Source organism: Aquila chrysaetos, chromosome 19 (genome assembly GCF_900496995.4).
Source record: "Aquila chrysaetos chrysaetos chromosome 19, bAquChr1.4, whole genome shotgun sequence".
Taxonomy (NCBI): domain Eukaryota; kingdom Metazoa; phylum Chordata; class Aves; order Accipitriformes; family Accipitridae; genus Aquila; species Aquila chrysaetos.
The window spans coordinates 23,888,273-23,901,375 of record NC_044022.1 but is presented as its reverse complement, the minus strand read 5'-3'; the positions used below and the strand labels follow the sequence as shown (position 1 = coordinate 23,901,375).

The following is a 13,103-nucleotide window of genomic DNA, read 5'->3' as shown; positions in this document are numbered from 1 at the left end:
TTCACAGCGCTCGTTTTATTAGCAAAGAGTGGGGGAACAGCCCTCGGAGTCCAGGTACCAGCTGGAAAAGGGCTCGGCGGCCGCAGGGGACCGCCGGAGGTCGGGGCCGCCGCCTTCGCGCCGCTCTTCGGAAATAAAGAGGAGGGCGCGAGCCTGCGACTCTTCCAGCGGACCTCCCGGCACGACCAGACGCTTCTTTCTTCCGACGAGGATACGGCGCCGGCTGGTTCTGGGGCGGTCGCAGCCGTCGCCGTCGCGCGGTGCCGGCGCTGGGAGATCAGCTGCCGCGGCGCGGGGAGGGCGAGCGGGGCTGGCGAAGAGCCCGCGACGGCCGGCGACGGGGACGTCCTCTCCTCCGTGCCGCCAGCGCTCGTCCTGCAACGGCGGCCGTCCTTAACCCCGAAGGCCGTCCCCGGGAGACACCCGCTCCGCCGACCCGGGGTCCGTGGACCCGCAATCCCCGGAGCCCGCGCGCGGAGGGACGGGACGAGCCCTCTCCTTCGGCACAGAGACGGAGATCCGCGGCGCCGGAGGGGACGGCCCGCGCCTCGAGGCGCTTCCCGGTAGATCCCCAGCCCTGCGGCGCGGGGGACCTCTCCGGGGACATCGGCCGCCCCTCGCCCCGGTGGCCCCGGGCTCCGCGTCCCCCCGGCTCTTACCCGCCGTCTGGGGCAGGGTCACCAGCTGGGCTGCCCCTCGCCGGGGCTGATCTGCTCCAGGATCTGGCTGTACCTCCGGGTCAGGGCGTTGGCGTCCCTGGTGAGGTGGGTGAGGACCTGCTGCAAGCCGGCCAGGTGGTGGGACAGGCGCTCCTCCAGCTGGGCGTCCACGGCGTCCGAGGACGCGTCGGCGTCGGCGTCGGCGTCGGCACCGCTGGGGCTCTGGTCGGCGACGGAGGCCAGCCCTTTCTCCACCACGGGCTTGATGGCCTTGAGGAGCTGGTAGCGCTCGTAGAGGTCCGCACGGCCGCCCGTGGCCGGGGCCGCCCCCTCCTGCTGCGGGAAGACCCCTCGGAGCAGGCTGGGGAACATCACCTCCCGCTCCATCTTCCGGGTGGCCGAGAAGTACTGCTCCATGGCCCCGCTCCCACGGCTCCGGCAGCGCCGCTCTGCTCCCTTCTCGGGGTGCCGCCTGCTCCCCGGCCCCGCCGAGGGCTTTTTATGTGGGACCGGGGCACGTCCCTCCTCCGCTGTCCTCTCCCGCCAGCCCGGAGCCGGGCTGGACGGCCGTGGGGCCGGGCTCGGCTCCAGCCCAGCTGGGGCTCGGCCACGCCGTGGCCCCGGCTCTCCGCAATCCGTCCCGGTCCAGCCTCCCGCGGCCTTCGCCCGAGCTGGACGGGGTCCTGCTGCGTCCCCACGCCGGGCGCTGCGGGGCGGCCAGGAGCGGAGGGGCCGGGGACCTCTCCGCTCCTGTCCCCGCCATCCCCGCCGTTCCCGGGGCGCCAGGAGAGCGGGGCCAGATCCTGCCCCCCGCTGCGGGCAGCAGTGCCGCCGGGGGGGGGGGCCGTTGCCTCTCCCCCCTCCTTGCTGCCACGCGCTCGGGACGTGAACCCTCCGCCGACGTTGAGCAACTCTCTTCTGCAGACATACGGAAAAATTCCACCGGGGATGTGCTGCAATGTGGAGTCCCACGTGGGGGCCTGGGACAGAGAAGCCAGCTGCTGTCCAGCCACGGGGGTCTCCAAAAACGTCCCCTTCCCCTGGGCTTTCCCCCAGCCGGGCAGGGACGGGTTCGGGGACCTGACACCGTGATGTGAATCTCCCGTGGCAGCGGCACGGAGCCATTGCTGCCTGCGGGGGTGTGCGGACAGGGCCACCCCCCCACTGCCCCATCCCAGGGCAGAGGCCACGGCTGGGGCAACGGCCCGTCCCCGCGTGTCCCCGAGGTGTGTGGCAATCGGGGGGAAATTGTTCTATTTCGGGAAAGGCCGCAGGGTCCCTCGTCCCTTTTGCAACCGTTGGTGGTGGCAGCTTTCCCATCACCCCTCCACGTCCCAGGCAGGCGCCCACGGTCCCCCCAGACCCGTCCCCACCGCCCCGCTTGTCCCTTACTGGGTGTCCCCGTCACCTCTGCTGTGTCCTGCCGTGGGACCCAGCGCTACACCGAGGCGTGTGGGTGCTGCTGGCCCCGTGCAAGGAGCTCGGCCAGGTTTTGGGGCTGGGCCACTGTGGAGCTGCTGGGATGCGCGGGGACGTTGCAGGGCTCCTGGGGCAGAGGGAGACGGGGGACACTCTGCCCCCCTGCTCCCTTTTTTTGGCTTTGGCATCATCCTCCCGAGCTGACGCAGCACTCGGGGCAGCGCGTCAGGGGGTTACATGGGCTCTGCAGCCCCAGGTCGCTCCCCAAATCCCTGTCATTGGGACATGAATCATTCCCAAACCCTCCCCATGCCTCCAGGGACCCCATCAGCCAAAAATGGGCCCCCCACATCCTGCTGGGAGAGACCCAGGGGGGAACCGCCACCGCCGGCAGCGATGGCAGGAGCAGGAGGAGAGGGGCCGGGGCTGGAGCCTGGCACAGCCACCGTGAGGCTGTGGCACGGCTGGGGCTGGGCTGAGCCAAAATGGGGCACCCAGCCCCGGGTGGGGGCCCGGGGGAGGCCGCTCAGGGACGTTGGAGCCCTTGGGAGATGCAATGAGATCCACGGGTCTCTGCGGCCGCAGACCCAGTGTTTGGGCAAGCCTCCTCCCAGCCCGCCATCCTCCTGGGCAGTCCGTCCCCAGCCACAGCTCACAGCGGGGAAAATGCCACCACACGTGCCCCCAAATGTCCCTGTGTCGCCCCGAGCATCTCCTGCTGTCACATCCCCGCCGTGGCACCACCGAGAGAGCATAGCCCTGCCCTGGGCTGAGCTCCGGGGAGAGCTGGAGATGCTGGGTCAGAGAACACGCCTGGGGAGGGAACTCGTGTCCTGGGGAGTCGTGGCACCGAGCCCCCTCCCAGGGGCTGGCTGGGGTGACAACTGCCTACATGTCCCCGCGGGGAAGGACATCTCCCAGCAGACACCCGGCTGGGACACGGAGGGGGGAGGCAGCGGGAGAGCTGCCACTACCGAGGGTTGCGAAAGGGACGAGGGACCTTGCGGCCTTTCCCCAAATAGAACAAATCTTCCCCGATTGCCACACACCGCGGGGACGCGCGGGGACGGGCAGTGCTGGCCGTCGCCCCAGCCGTGGCCTCTGCCCCACCGCGGGGGCAGTGGGGGAGATGGCGGCCCCGTCTGCGCTCCCCCGTGGGAAGCAACAGCTCCGTGCCACGGCGGTTTCCCATTGCGGCGTTTAGTCCCATCCCCGTCCCCATCCCGCGTCCCGGCATCCCAGGTGGGACACCACACAGCCGTGCATCCCCAGTGAGATTTTCCACACGGGCGGCTGCCACCGCCGACTCCGGGGAGCCGTTGCGGACAGAAGAGAGTTGCTCAACGTCGGCGGAGGGTTCACGTCCCGAGCGCGTGGCAGCAAGGAGGGGGGAGAGGCAACGGCCCCCCCCCCCCGGCGGCACTGCTGCCCGCAGCGGGGGGCAGGATCTGGCCCCGCTCTCCTGGCGCCCCGGGAACGGCGGGGATGGCGGGGACAGGAGCGGAGAGGTCCCCGGCCCCTCCGCTCCTGGCCGCCCCGCAGCGCCCGGCGTGGGGACGCAGCAGGACCCCGTCCAGCTCGGGCGAAGGCCGCGGGAGGCTGGACCGGGACGGATTGCGGAGAGCCGGGGCCACGGCGTGGCCGAGCCCCAGCTGGGCTGGAGCCGAGCCCGGCCCCACGGCCGTCCAGCCCGGCTCCGGGCTGGCGGGAGAGGACAGCGGAGGAGGGACGTGCCCCGGTCCCACATAAAAAGCCCTCGGCGGGGCCGGGGAGCAGGCGGCACCCCGAGAAGGGAGCAGAGCGGCGCTGCCGGAGCCGTGGGAGCGGGGCCATGGAGCAGTACTTCTCGGCCACCCGGAAGATGGAGCGGGAGGTGATGTTCCCCAGCCTGCTCCGAGGGGTCTTCCCGCAGCAGGAGGGGGCGGCCCCGGCCACGGGCGGCCGTGCGGACCTCTACGAGCGCTACCAGCTCCTCAAGGCCATCAAGCCCGTGGTGGAGAAAGGGCTGGCCTCCGTCGCCGACCAGAGCCCCAGCGGTGCCGACGCCGACGCCGACGCCGACGCGTCCTCGGACGCCGTGGACGCCCAGCTGGAGGAGCGCCTGTCCCACCACCTGGCCGGCTTGCAGCAGGTCCTCACCCACCTCACCAGGGACGCCAACGCCCTGACCCGGAGGTACAGCCAGATCCTGGAGCAGATCAGCCCCGGCGAGGGGCAGCCCAGCTGGTGACCCTGCCCCAGACGGCGGGTAAGAGCCGGGGGGACGCGGAGCCCGGGGCCACCGGGGCGAGGGGCGGCCGATGTCCCCGGAGAGGTCCCCCGCGCCGCAGGGCTGGGGATCTACCGGGAAGCGCCTCGAGGCGCGGGCCGTCCCCTCCGGCGCCGCGGATCTCCGTCTCTGTGCCGAAGGAGAGGGCTCGTCCCGTCCCTCCGCGCGCGGGCTCCGGGGATTGCGGGTCCACGGACCCCGGGTCGGCGGAGCGGGTGTCTCCCGGGGACGGCCTTCGGGGTTAAGGACGGCCGCCGTTGCAGGACGAGCGCTGGCGGCACGGAGGAGAGGACGTCCCCGTCGCCGGCCGTCGCGGGCTCTTCGCCAGCCCCGCTCGCCCTCCCCGCGCCGCGGCAGCTGATCTCCCAGCGCCGGCACCGCGCGACGGCGACGGCTGCGACCGCCCCAGAACCAGCCGGCGCCGTATCCTCGTCGGAAGAAAGAAGCGTCTGGTCGTGCCGGGAGGTCCGCTGGAAGAGTCGCAGGCTCGCGCCCTCCTCTTTATTTCCGAAGAGCGGCGCGAAGGCGGCGGCCCCGACCTCCGGCGGTCCCCTGCGGCCGCCGAGCCCTTTTCCAGCTGGTACCTGGACTCCGAGGGCTGTTCCCCCACTCTTTGCTAATAAAACGAGCGCTGTGAACCGTTGTCAGTGTGGTGCTTTCCGCCGGCTGGAGGCCTTGGAGAGGGCCCCGGCGTGGGGCAGGGGTACGCGGGCTCGGCTGGGAGGGGACTTTCCAGCGCAGTGATGGGGAGTTGGAAGGGACAACGAGTCACAGAGTCTCAGCGTGGTTTGGGCTGGAAGGGGCCTTCTGAGACCGCCTAGTTCCAACCCCCCTGCCATGGGCAGGGACACCTTCCGCTAGACCAGCTTGCTCAAAGCCCCGTCCAAGCTGAACTCGACCACTGCCAGGGATGGGGAACGTACAACTTCTGAGGGCAACCTGTGCCAGTGCCCCACCGCCCTCAGAGTGAAGAAGCTTCTCCTTGAAGCCTGCTGCTGGGCACCTAGCAGAGAGGGTGGGAGACATCGACCCGTGCTGGAGGCAGTCACCAGGTTCAGGACCCTCTTCCAAGCTCTCCCCCGGGTTGTCCCACCGCTGCTGGTGCTGCCCCGTGCCCCACGGCTCCCCGTGCCTTTCTCCTGCCCATCGGGGGTTTCTGCCCTGGAGCTGCCCCAAGCGGGGCTGAGCCCGGGGACCGTCCCCAGGGGCCAGCAGAGCTGCAGGTCTCAGCGCCTGTGGAAAGCAGCTGCCCCCGGGACCCCAGCGCCATGCCCAGACACAAACCGTGGGGTTACGGTGGAGGGTCCCGTCTCCTCTCGCTCCTTCAGGCCGTTTCTCCTGGCTGTTGAGATCACGCTGGCTTCAGCTTGTCCTCCCCGAGCACGGGCAGCAGGGACAGGGTCTCCAGCCACCAGTGGCCGAGTGGCCAGCCAGGGGGCCAGGGGCTCTGGACGGGGTCTGCTGGGGCCGGGTCCAGAGCCGCCTCGCACCTCAAATTGTCCCGGTCACGTTCAAGCGAGGACAAGAGCAGTCCCGGGGGGCTCGGAGGACTCAGAGGCGTGGGAGGTCTGACAGCAAGAGGTGCTGGGGACAACACGGGGACACTCGGAGACACGCGTGGTGGCATTTTCCCCGCTCCCAAGCCGTGGCTGGGGACGTGCTCCCCAAGAGGATGGTGGGTCAGCGGGGAGGCTTGCCCAAACACCACGTGTGTGGCCACAGAGACCCGAGGAGCTCGTTGCACCCCGGCCCAAAAGCCTTGCTTTTCTGTGAAAGCAGCTGCCGAGCACCAAGTGCCCCAACACGTGGGCAAACACAAGGGCCTCCAGCCGGCGTGAGGACTTCAGAGCAGATCTGCCCTCCGCGTCCCTCCTCAGCCCGGGCAAAGTTGAAGCCTTGTCTTATCCAGAGAAAAGGGAGCACGAGGGCGATACTGGGAGGGACCTAGCCCGTCCCCGGTGCAAAGCCACCTCCAGCTGCGCTGCGGTGGTTCGTGCCACGGCAGAAGCGGAGCTGGAAGGTGGACGTGGGGACTCCAGAACACCTCTGGAGCTCCTCTGCCTCCGCGCTGGTGGCAGAGCCGGCTGTTGAACCGTGAGCAGTGGAGGGACGTCGGTTCCCGGTGAGGTGAGGACCACAGAGGAGGTGACGTCCCGCTGGTGGTCCACCCGGCTGGAGCTCAGGGATGGGACTTCTGTCCCCTGGAGAAGACGGTGGTCGCAGTGCGGTCACCTCCGTCAACGGCTTTTGGCTCGGGCTGCGCGCGGGGCAGCTGGAGAGGCTGGCGGTGCCCCGGGGAAGTATCACAGCGGGACAGCCAGGGAAGCGCTCACCACCGCTCCTGGACGTGACTGGTGGGAGACGTTCCCAGGAAAGGTCCGTGGCGTGAGACAGCTGAAAGGGCACGCTGACGCCTGACGGTCCGCTTGCAACCCCCCAGCACCCCCAGGCCCCTCTCTGCGAGCTCCTGTCCGGCCAGCCGGCCCCGACCCTGCTGCCTCGTAGGAAACTTCTGCCTGCTCCGATTGCGGGGCATTGCATCACGCTGCCCCGGGGATGCGTCAAGCCCCGACGGTGCCCTGCTGCTGGCCACCGCTGTTGGGCAGGGCTGATAAGGGAGGCGGGATGATCACGGAAAAGGTCTTTGTCCTTAAAAAAAGGCAGCGCAGGTCCCCGGCAGGACGAGGGCAGACGGGGCAGATCCAGCCCGCTCCGGCGTGGCAGCGGGATGCGGGCTCTGCGCTGCCCTGGAAAGGCTCCCGGGGCACCGGCACCGCTGCCAGCCGCCACGGGGAAACAAACTTTTCCGCTCACATCCTCGGAGCGGATCAGGATTGCGGCAGGATATTTATATCTGCCTAACGACATGCAGTTAAGCAGAAAGCGGTGAGCTGGGCACCCAGGCTCGGTATCGGGAAGAGACGAGACAAAGCGCGGTTTCGACCCAAAACGTTACGCACGTAAGGAATCCCAAATACCCTTCTCTACCCAGTCCCAAGAGGTCCCCCACCGCCCCCAGGGACGGGTGGGCTGCCAGCACCCCCGCCCCTCCCGGGAGGGCAGGTTCCCTGCCTGCACACCCCTGCCTTCGGATTCGGGGGGCTCCGGCCTCAGCTGTACCCCCTGCTGCTGCCTATTGCCCGCTCGGGCGGGTGCCGGGGGGAAAGCGCCCCACGAATTCACACCCGCGCCCCCCACGCCTGGCTCCCTGGGTGGCCAAGGTGGCCACGAGCCAGCACGGCATCCTCAGGGCAAAGACGGCCACCAGCCTCCCGGGAGGAGGCGGAGGGAGGGGATCCTTCCCCTCTGCTCTCTCCTGGTGGGACACATCCCGGCGCTGGGTCCGGTCCCGGCTCCCCAGTACAAGAGAGACACGGACACGCTGGAGAGAGTCCACGGAGGCCCACGAGGGTGATGAAGGAGCCGGAGCGTCGTCCCTACGAGGAGAGGCTCAGCGAGCTGGGACTGTCCAGCCCGGAGAAGAGACGGCTCAGGGGGATCTCATCCGTGTGTGTGAAGACCCGATGGGGGCTGTGGAGAAGGTGGAGCCGGGCTCTTCCCAGTGGCGCCCAGTGACAGGACGAGAGGCGATGGGCACAGACTGAAGTACAGGAGATCCCACCTGAAGGTAAGAAAAACATTTAGTTTTTTTATCTATTCACTTCCCCCTAAAGCCGCGGGTGGTCAAGGACTGCCACCGGCTGCCCAGGGAGGCGGCGGAGTCTCCGTCCTCGGAGACACCCAGAACCCAACCGGACACGCTCCCGTCGCTGACCCCGCTTGAGCAGGGGCTGGCCTCGATCGTCCCCAGAGCTGCCTTCCAGCCTCCCCATCGCCGACTCTGCCTCTCTCCCCGCCCGGTGCCCCCCGTGCCGTCAGCCCAGCAGCTCTGGCTGCAGGCTGCTCGCGGCGTCCCACCGGGAGGATGCTCTGCCAGGCCTGGCTGGAGGTCGGGATGCCAGCAGGGCTGCTTTTGGCAGCGCCCGGCGGGCTTTGACTCCTGCCGTTGCCCCTCCGAGGTCTCTCCCTCACGCTGGGAGCTTTCATGCTTCCTTTTGGGCTGAGACCGTCTGGATTTTCAAAGTCCCTTCCGCAATTCCCTGGTCACTGTTTAATCCAGCTGATGGTCACCTTCCTCCTTAACAGAACCAGCTTTGCGCAGGGACATCTTCCCCTAATTCAGGGTGGTCAAAGCCCTGTCCAACCTGACCGTAACCACTTCAAGGGATCCCAAACCTCCCTGGGCAACGTGTTCCAGCGTCTTCCCACCCTCATTGTAAAGACTGTCTTCCTTATGTCAACAGCAACGGCAGCAAAAGCCGATCCCCGTTTTCCGTGCAGAAAAAGGTGTGGATCTGCTGAGCGCACAGCCCAGACACGTGGCCTGTGCAGGGGGACGCTCGTCCCTGTCCCCTCCAGCAGAGGAGGGCCCACAAGGGATGGGCACAGAGCGAGGTGAGCCAGCGGCCACAGCAGCGGCCGCAAACGGAGCTCCGCTGGGTTTCACCAGCGGATCCAAGGAGCTCTGAAGTTCTGCTGAAACATCACCTGGGAGCAGAATCAGTCCCTGGTGACGAGGCAAGGAGAGGGACCCAACCGTCCCATACCTCGGCGCGGCACCAGGCTGGCGGCAGGGGTGAGGCAACGGCACGCAGGGCACAGCGAGAGGTTCCCCGGGGAAGAGGAGCCGGAGAGAGCGCTTTGAGGCACTGCACAGAGCAGAAACTCACACCAAGCGCAGGAGGAAGCCAAGGCAGGTGCTGAAAAACAGCGGACTGGTAATTTCATAAAAATCATTCCTAACTGGAGCAGCCTCAACTGCAAGTGCGTCGAGCTCCAGAGGTGCCGAGCACCCTGCAGTGAAATTCAGAATTGCTGCAGATCCTCAGCGTGTCTGGAACACATTTGGGTTCAGCATGTGGATTCGGGAGCTAACAACCAAGTGAGAAAGTAGACAGGTTGAATCCTCATCCCCAGCAAAGAAAAAGTAACATGAGAATGCAAAATATAGAGAGGGAATTAATTAAGGAGAGCATCTCTTTTCACTAGCGGGACAGAATTAATTTCACAGCAAGACTTCGGCTACAGTGTCTACAGGGGCTGGTCCAGAGCATGTTAAAGGGTTAGGAAAAACGTCAATGAGAAATAAAAAGGAGGAATTCATAGAACTACTTTCTGGGTTTTTTGTAAGATATATACTGCATGAACAATCTTCCCTTTTCACAATTAAAATAAAATAACTGAAAAAGGGGCGAATCAAAGTTATTATCATATTACAAACACCAGTCACCTATATATTGATACACCATAATGGAACAGCAGAACAAATAATTAAACACTAAGTATTTAATCATAGGTTTTATTACATGAAAGCAAGTAATGGTTCATTTTCCAAGCCATGGACGGTTGAACAGTTACAGCCAGCCCGCTGAAGTTCTCGGTACGGAATTAGTTCAGTAGATGCACCCTGCGACACATCGCCGCTGGAGAAATCCTCAGCGAACTGGGTGGAAATCCTCCAAAAGCTCTCCTATTCTTTTCTTTTCTACAAAAGGCAATGGGTAGAGTTGCGAAAACCTAATCAGCATTTGAGATCAATTCTGAAGATTTTTAATATTAAGTCTTAAGGTTAACAAAGCCACCAAGATCTGCTTTTTGCTACCAACAGCGCGCTATTCGCTTGCTGCATAAACTTTATACTTAACTTCTTTTCCATACGGCCCCCCACAGATCCCTGCGAAGAGATCTCAATATTAACAGTTCTTTATTTCTACATATTCCTCACAACATGGGATGATGAGGATTACAATCCAACAGCCAGAGTCACCTAACTGTATTTTATTAGAAAACAGACAATTTTCACCACAATTTGCCATTGCATTGCTGGGCTTAGTGACTACATTTAGTAAAATGCTACTCTTCACCAAGGCTCTAAGCCAGCAAGAGCCAATGCGGCTTCAGGGTTCCTGACATTTCTATTTATTCTTTTTTCACCTGCTCTGCTTATTTTCTGAATATTCATCACACCGTTTTTAAATCGACACGCACTGCAATTTTACAAGAACAAACAGTAAAATTGTCATTTTACAAGAATAAACCCCACGTTTTCTAATTATCATTAGTTTCTTTGTTTTTCCTTCAGCGGCACAAGTTTAGTCTGTACTTATTTTTTGTCTCTGCCATCTTTATATTAAAAAAAGCTTCTAGGAGGAAGAGTTGGTCATCAAGGCAGCTGATCGGCTCAGTAAAAATAACTATTTTCATATCATAAAATCCTTAATACTGTTGCAATTTAGATTGTGAATAAGCAGGAAAGAGTTAGCAGTCAGTACAGCTTGCCAGAAAAGACCAGATTCTGCAAGCAGCCTAGCAACATCTTTACATATATTAGCACTTGTTAACCGGTACATTATGGCAGGCTGAGGTCTTTCTTAAAACACCAACTCATAATACCTGCTGCCTTAAAGTCTTCCGGGTGCTGCCTGACGTACTCAAACAACTCTCTGTCCTGTTTGGCATGTACATACTCCATACGTTTAACAAGGTAATAGCCAACAAACCATCCCACGGTAGCGAAGAGGATCTGGCGGTGAACACCTGCAGCGGAAGGAGGAACGTCCCCCTGTCTCAGCCCGTCTCCCAGCCCCAGACGGGCCCCCCCGCTTTCCCCAGCCCCCCCCCGACACTTTGGCCCCACACACCCCAACTCTTCCCTCCTCGCTTCACCCCCACGGTCGGCCCCCCCGGTCCCTACAGCACCCTCACCTGCAGGCCCCCCAGAGAGACCCCCCCTTTCCTCTGGGCTCCCTCCCCTTCCCGCCCCCCCATATCCCTCAGAGAGTCACCCCAAATCCCCTCCACCCCCATACGATGCCCCTTCCCCGGCCCCCTCCGATTACCTCCCATCTGCCCCCTGCCAACAGACCCCTCACCCCAGGGCCCCCTCCCCTTGTATCCCCCTCACAGTCACCCCAAATCCCACACACGCCGGGTCCCCAGCCCCCCCAAACCCCTCTAACCCCCCCAGCCCCTCACCTCAGGGCCCCCTCCCCTTCACTCCCACCCCTACATCCCTCACAGTCACCCCAAAATCCCACAGAGCACCCCCTTTCCCCCCCCATCCCTTCCATCCCCTCACCCCAGGGCCCCCTCCCCTTGTATCCCTCACAGTCACCCCAAAATCCCACAGAGCACCCCTTTCCCCCCCCATCCCTTCCATCCCCTCACCCCAGGGCCCCCTCCCCTTGTATCCCCCTCAGAGTCACCCCAAAATCCCACAGAGCACCCCTTTCCCCCCATCCCCTCCATCCCCTCACCCCAGGGCCCCCCTCCCCTTGTATCCCTCACAGAGTCACCCCAAAATCCCACAGAGCACCCCTTTCCCCCCATCCCCTCACCGCAGGGCCCCCTCCCCTTGTATCCCCCTCACAGTCAACCCAAATCCCACAGAGCACCCCCTTCCCCCCCCCCATCTCTTCCATCCCCTCACCCCAGGGCCCCCTCCCCTTGTATCCCTCACAGAGTCACCCCAAAATCCCACAGAGCACCCCTTTCCCCCCATCCCCTCCATCCCCTCACCCCAGGGCCCCCTCCCCTTGTATCCCTCACAGTCACCCCAAAATCCCACAGAGCACCCCTTTCCCCCTCCCATCCCCTCACCCCAGGGCCCCCTCCCCTTCTCCCTGCTCCTGTATCCCTCACAGTGACCCCAAATCCCACACACGCCCGTCCCCAGCCCCCCCCCAAACCCCTCTAACCCCCCCAGCCCCTCACCTCAGGGCTACCTCCTCTTCCCTCCCCGCCTCCATATCCCACAGAATCACCCCAAAACCCCACATACCCCCCCTCCCACCCAGCCCCTCACCTCAGGGCTTCCCGCCCTCCCCTTCCCGCCATTCCCGCCTCCCTCCCAGCCCCCGCCGCACCGGATCGGATGACGGGACGGTGGTTGAAGCCGTTGTCCAGCATGGCGGCGACCCAGCCGGTGAAACCCAGCCAGACCGAGCCCTTATTGACGAGGGGAGGCGGCGGCAGCGACCGCGACTCGTCCGGGAGGAACACCATGGCGGCCGGCCCGCCGAAGGTGACCGGTCGGAGCGGTGCGGCAGCGCGTTCCCTCCGCCGCCGCCGCCGCCGCGCACTCGGGTTCCGCCGCCCTGCCCCGCTTTTAGGTATTTCACCAAAAAAAAAAAAAAAACCCAAACCCCAAAAACACCCCCAGCCCACAAACCCACCCTCCAGATCGGCCGGCTTTACCCGGGATCGGGCGGGGGTTCCCGCAGTCCTGAGGCCGCTGGGTGAAGCGGCTCGGCCCCACTGGCTGCGCAGTGCCTGGGAGGCCGGTCTGTCATTAAATTAGGGTTTTAATTAAACCCTAAAATCAAAACCAATTCCTTTTCAGAGCTCTTCCTGCCAACGGATTAAAGACTAACACCTACCGCGTTGTTATTCTTTTTTAATTACTATAAAATCACATTAAACCCAGTGTAACAGTACCAGGACTGACATTAACCATTAAAAAACCCCCTTTGAACACATCACGGGTCCCAAAGGATTCCCAGCCTCTTTCCTAAAAAAAATTATTATTCAGCTTTTCTCCGCACAGGAGGAGGTTGGGCTGTCACCGCTCCTTAGCGGGAGATGCCGAAGTTGAGGCGGGAGTCCTTGGAGGATTTCGGCTCGATTTGCAAAGGCACTACTGGAGAAGAGCACAGAGAGGTTTTTGCCAGGATATTACCATTCCCCTATGCAGGATG

At 63.7% G+C, this 13,103-nt stretch overlaps 3 protein-coding genes across 3 annotated transcripts; 1 reads left to right on the top strand and 2 right to left on the bottom strand.

The window, feature by feature from the left end:
- LOC115353604 (thyroid hormone-inducible hepatic protein-like) lies at positions 1–1,313 on the bottom strand. Its single transcript, XM_030043256.2, has 2 exons — positions 660–1,313; positions 1–375 (listed from the first exon to the last, which is right to left on the bottom strand). The coding sequence occupies exon 1, from the start codon at positions 1,074–1,076 to the stop codon at positions 678–680; it is 399 nt and encodes a 132-aa protein (XP_029899116.1). The 5' UTR covers positions 1,077–1,313; the 3' UTR covers positions 1–375; positions 660–677.
- Positions 1,314–3,669: 2,356 nt separating this feature from the next.
- LOC115353606 (thyroid hormone-inducible hepatic protein-like) lies at positions 3,670–4,985 on the top strand. Its single transcript, XM_030043259.2, has 2 exons — positions 3,670–4,326; positions 4,611–4,985. The coding sequence occupies exon 1, from the start codon at positions 3,910–3,912 to the stop codon at positions 4,306–4,308; it is 399 nt and encodes a 132-aa protein (XP_029899119.1). The 5' UTR covers positions 3,670–3,909; the 3' UTR covers positions 4,309–4,326; positions 4,611–4,985.
- Positions 4,986–9,692: 4,707 nt separating this feature from the next.
- NDUFC2 (NADH:ubiquinone oxidoreductase subunit C2) lies at positions 9,693–12,486 on the bottom strand. Its single transcript, XM_030043194.2, has 3 exons — positions 12,273–12,486; positions 10,801–10,944; positions 9,693–9,892 (listed from the first exon to the last, which is right to left on the bottom strand). The coding sequence occupies exons 1-3, from the start codon at positions 12,409–12,411 to the stop codon at positions 9,843–9,845; spliced, it is 333 nt and encodes a 110-aa protein (XP_029899054.1). The 5' UTR covers positions 12,412–12,486; the 3' UTR covers positions 9,693–9,842.
- Positions 12,487–13,103: the final 617 nt, after the last annotated feature.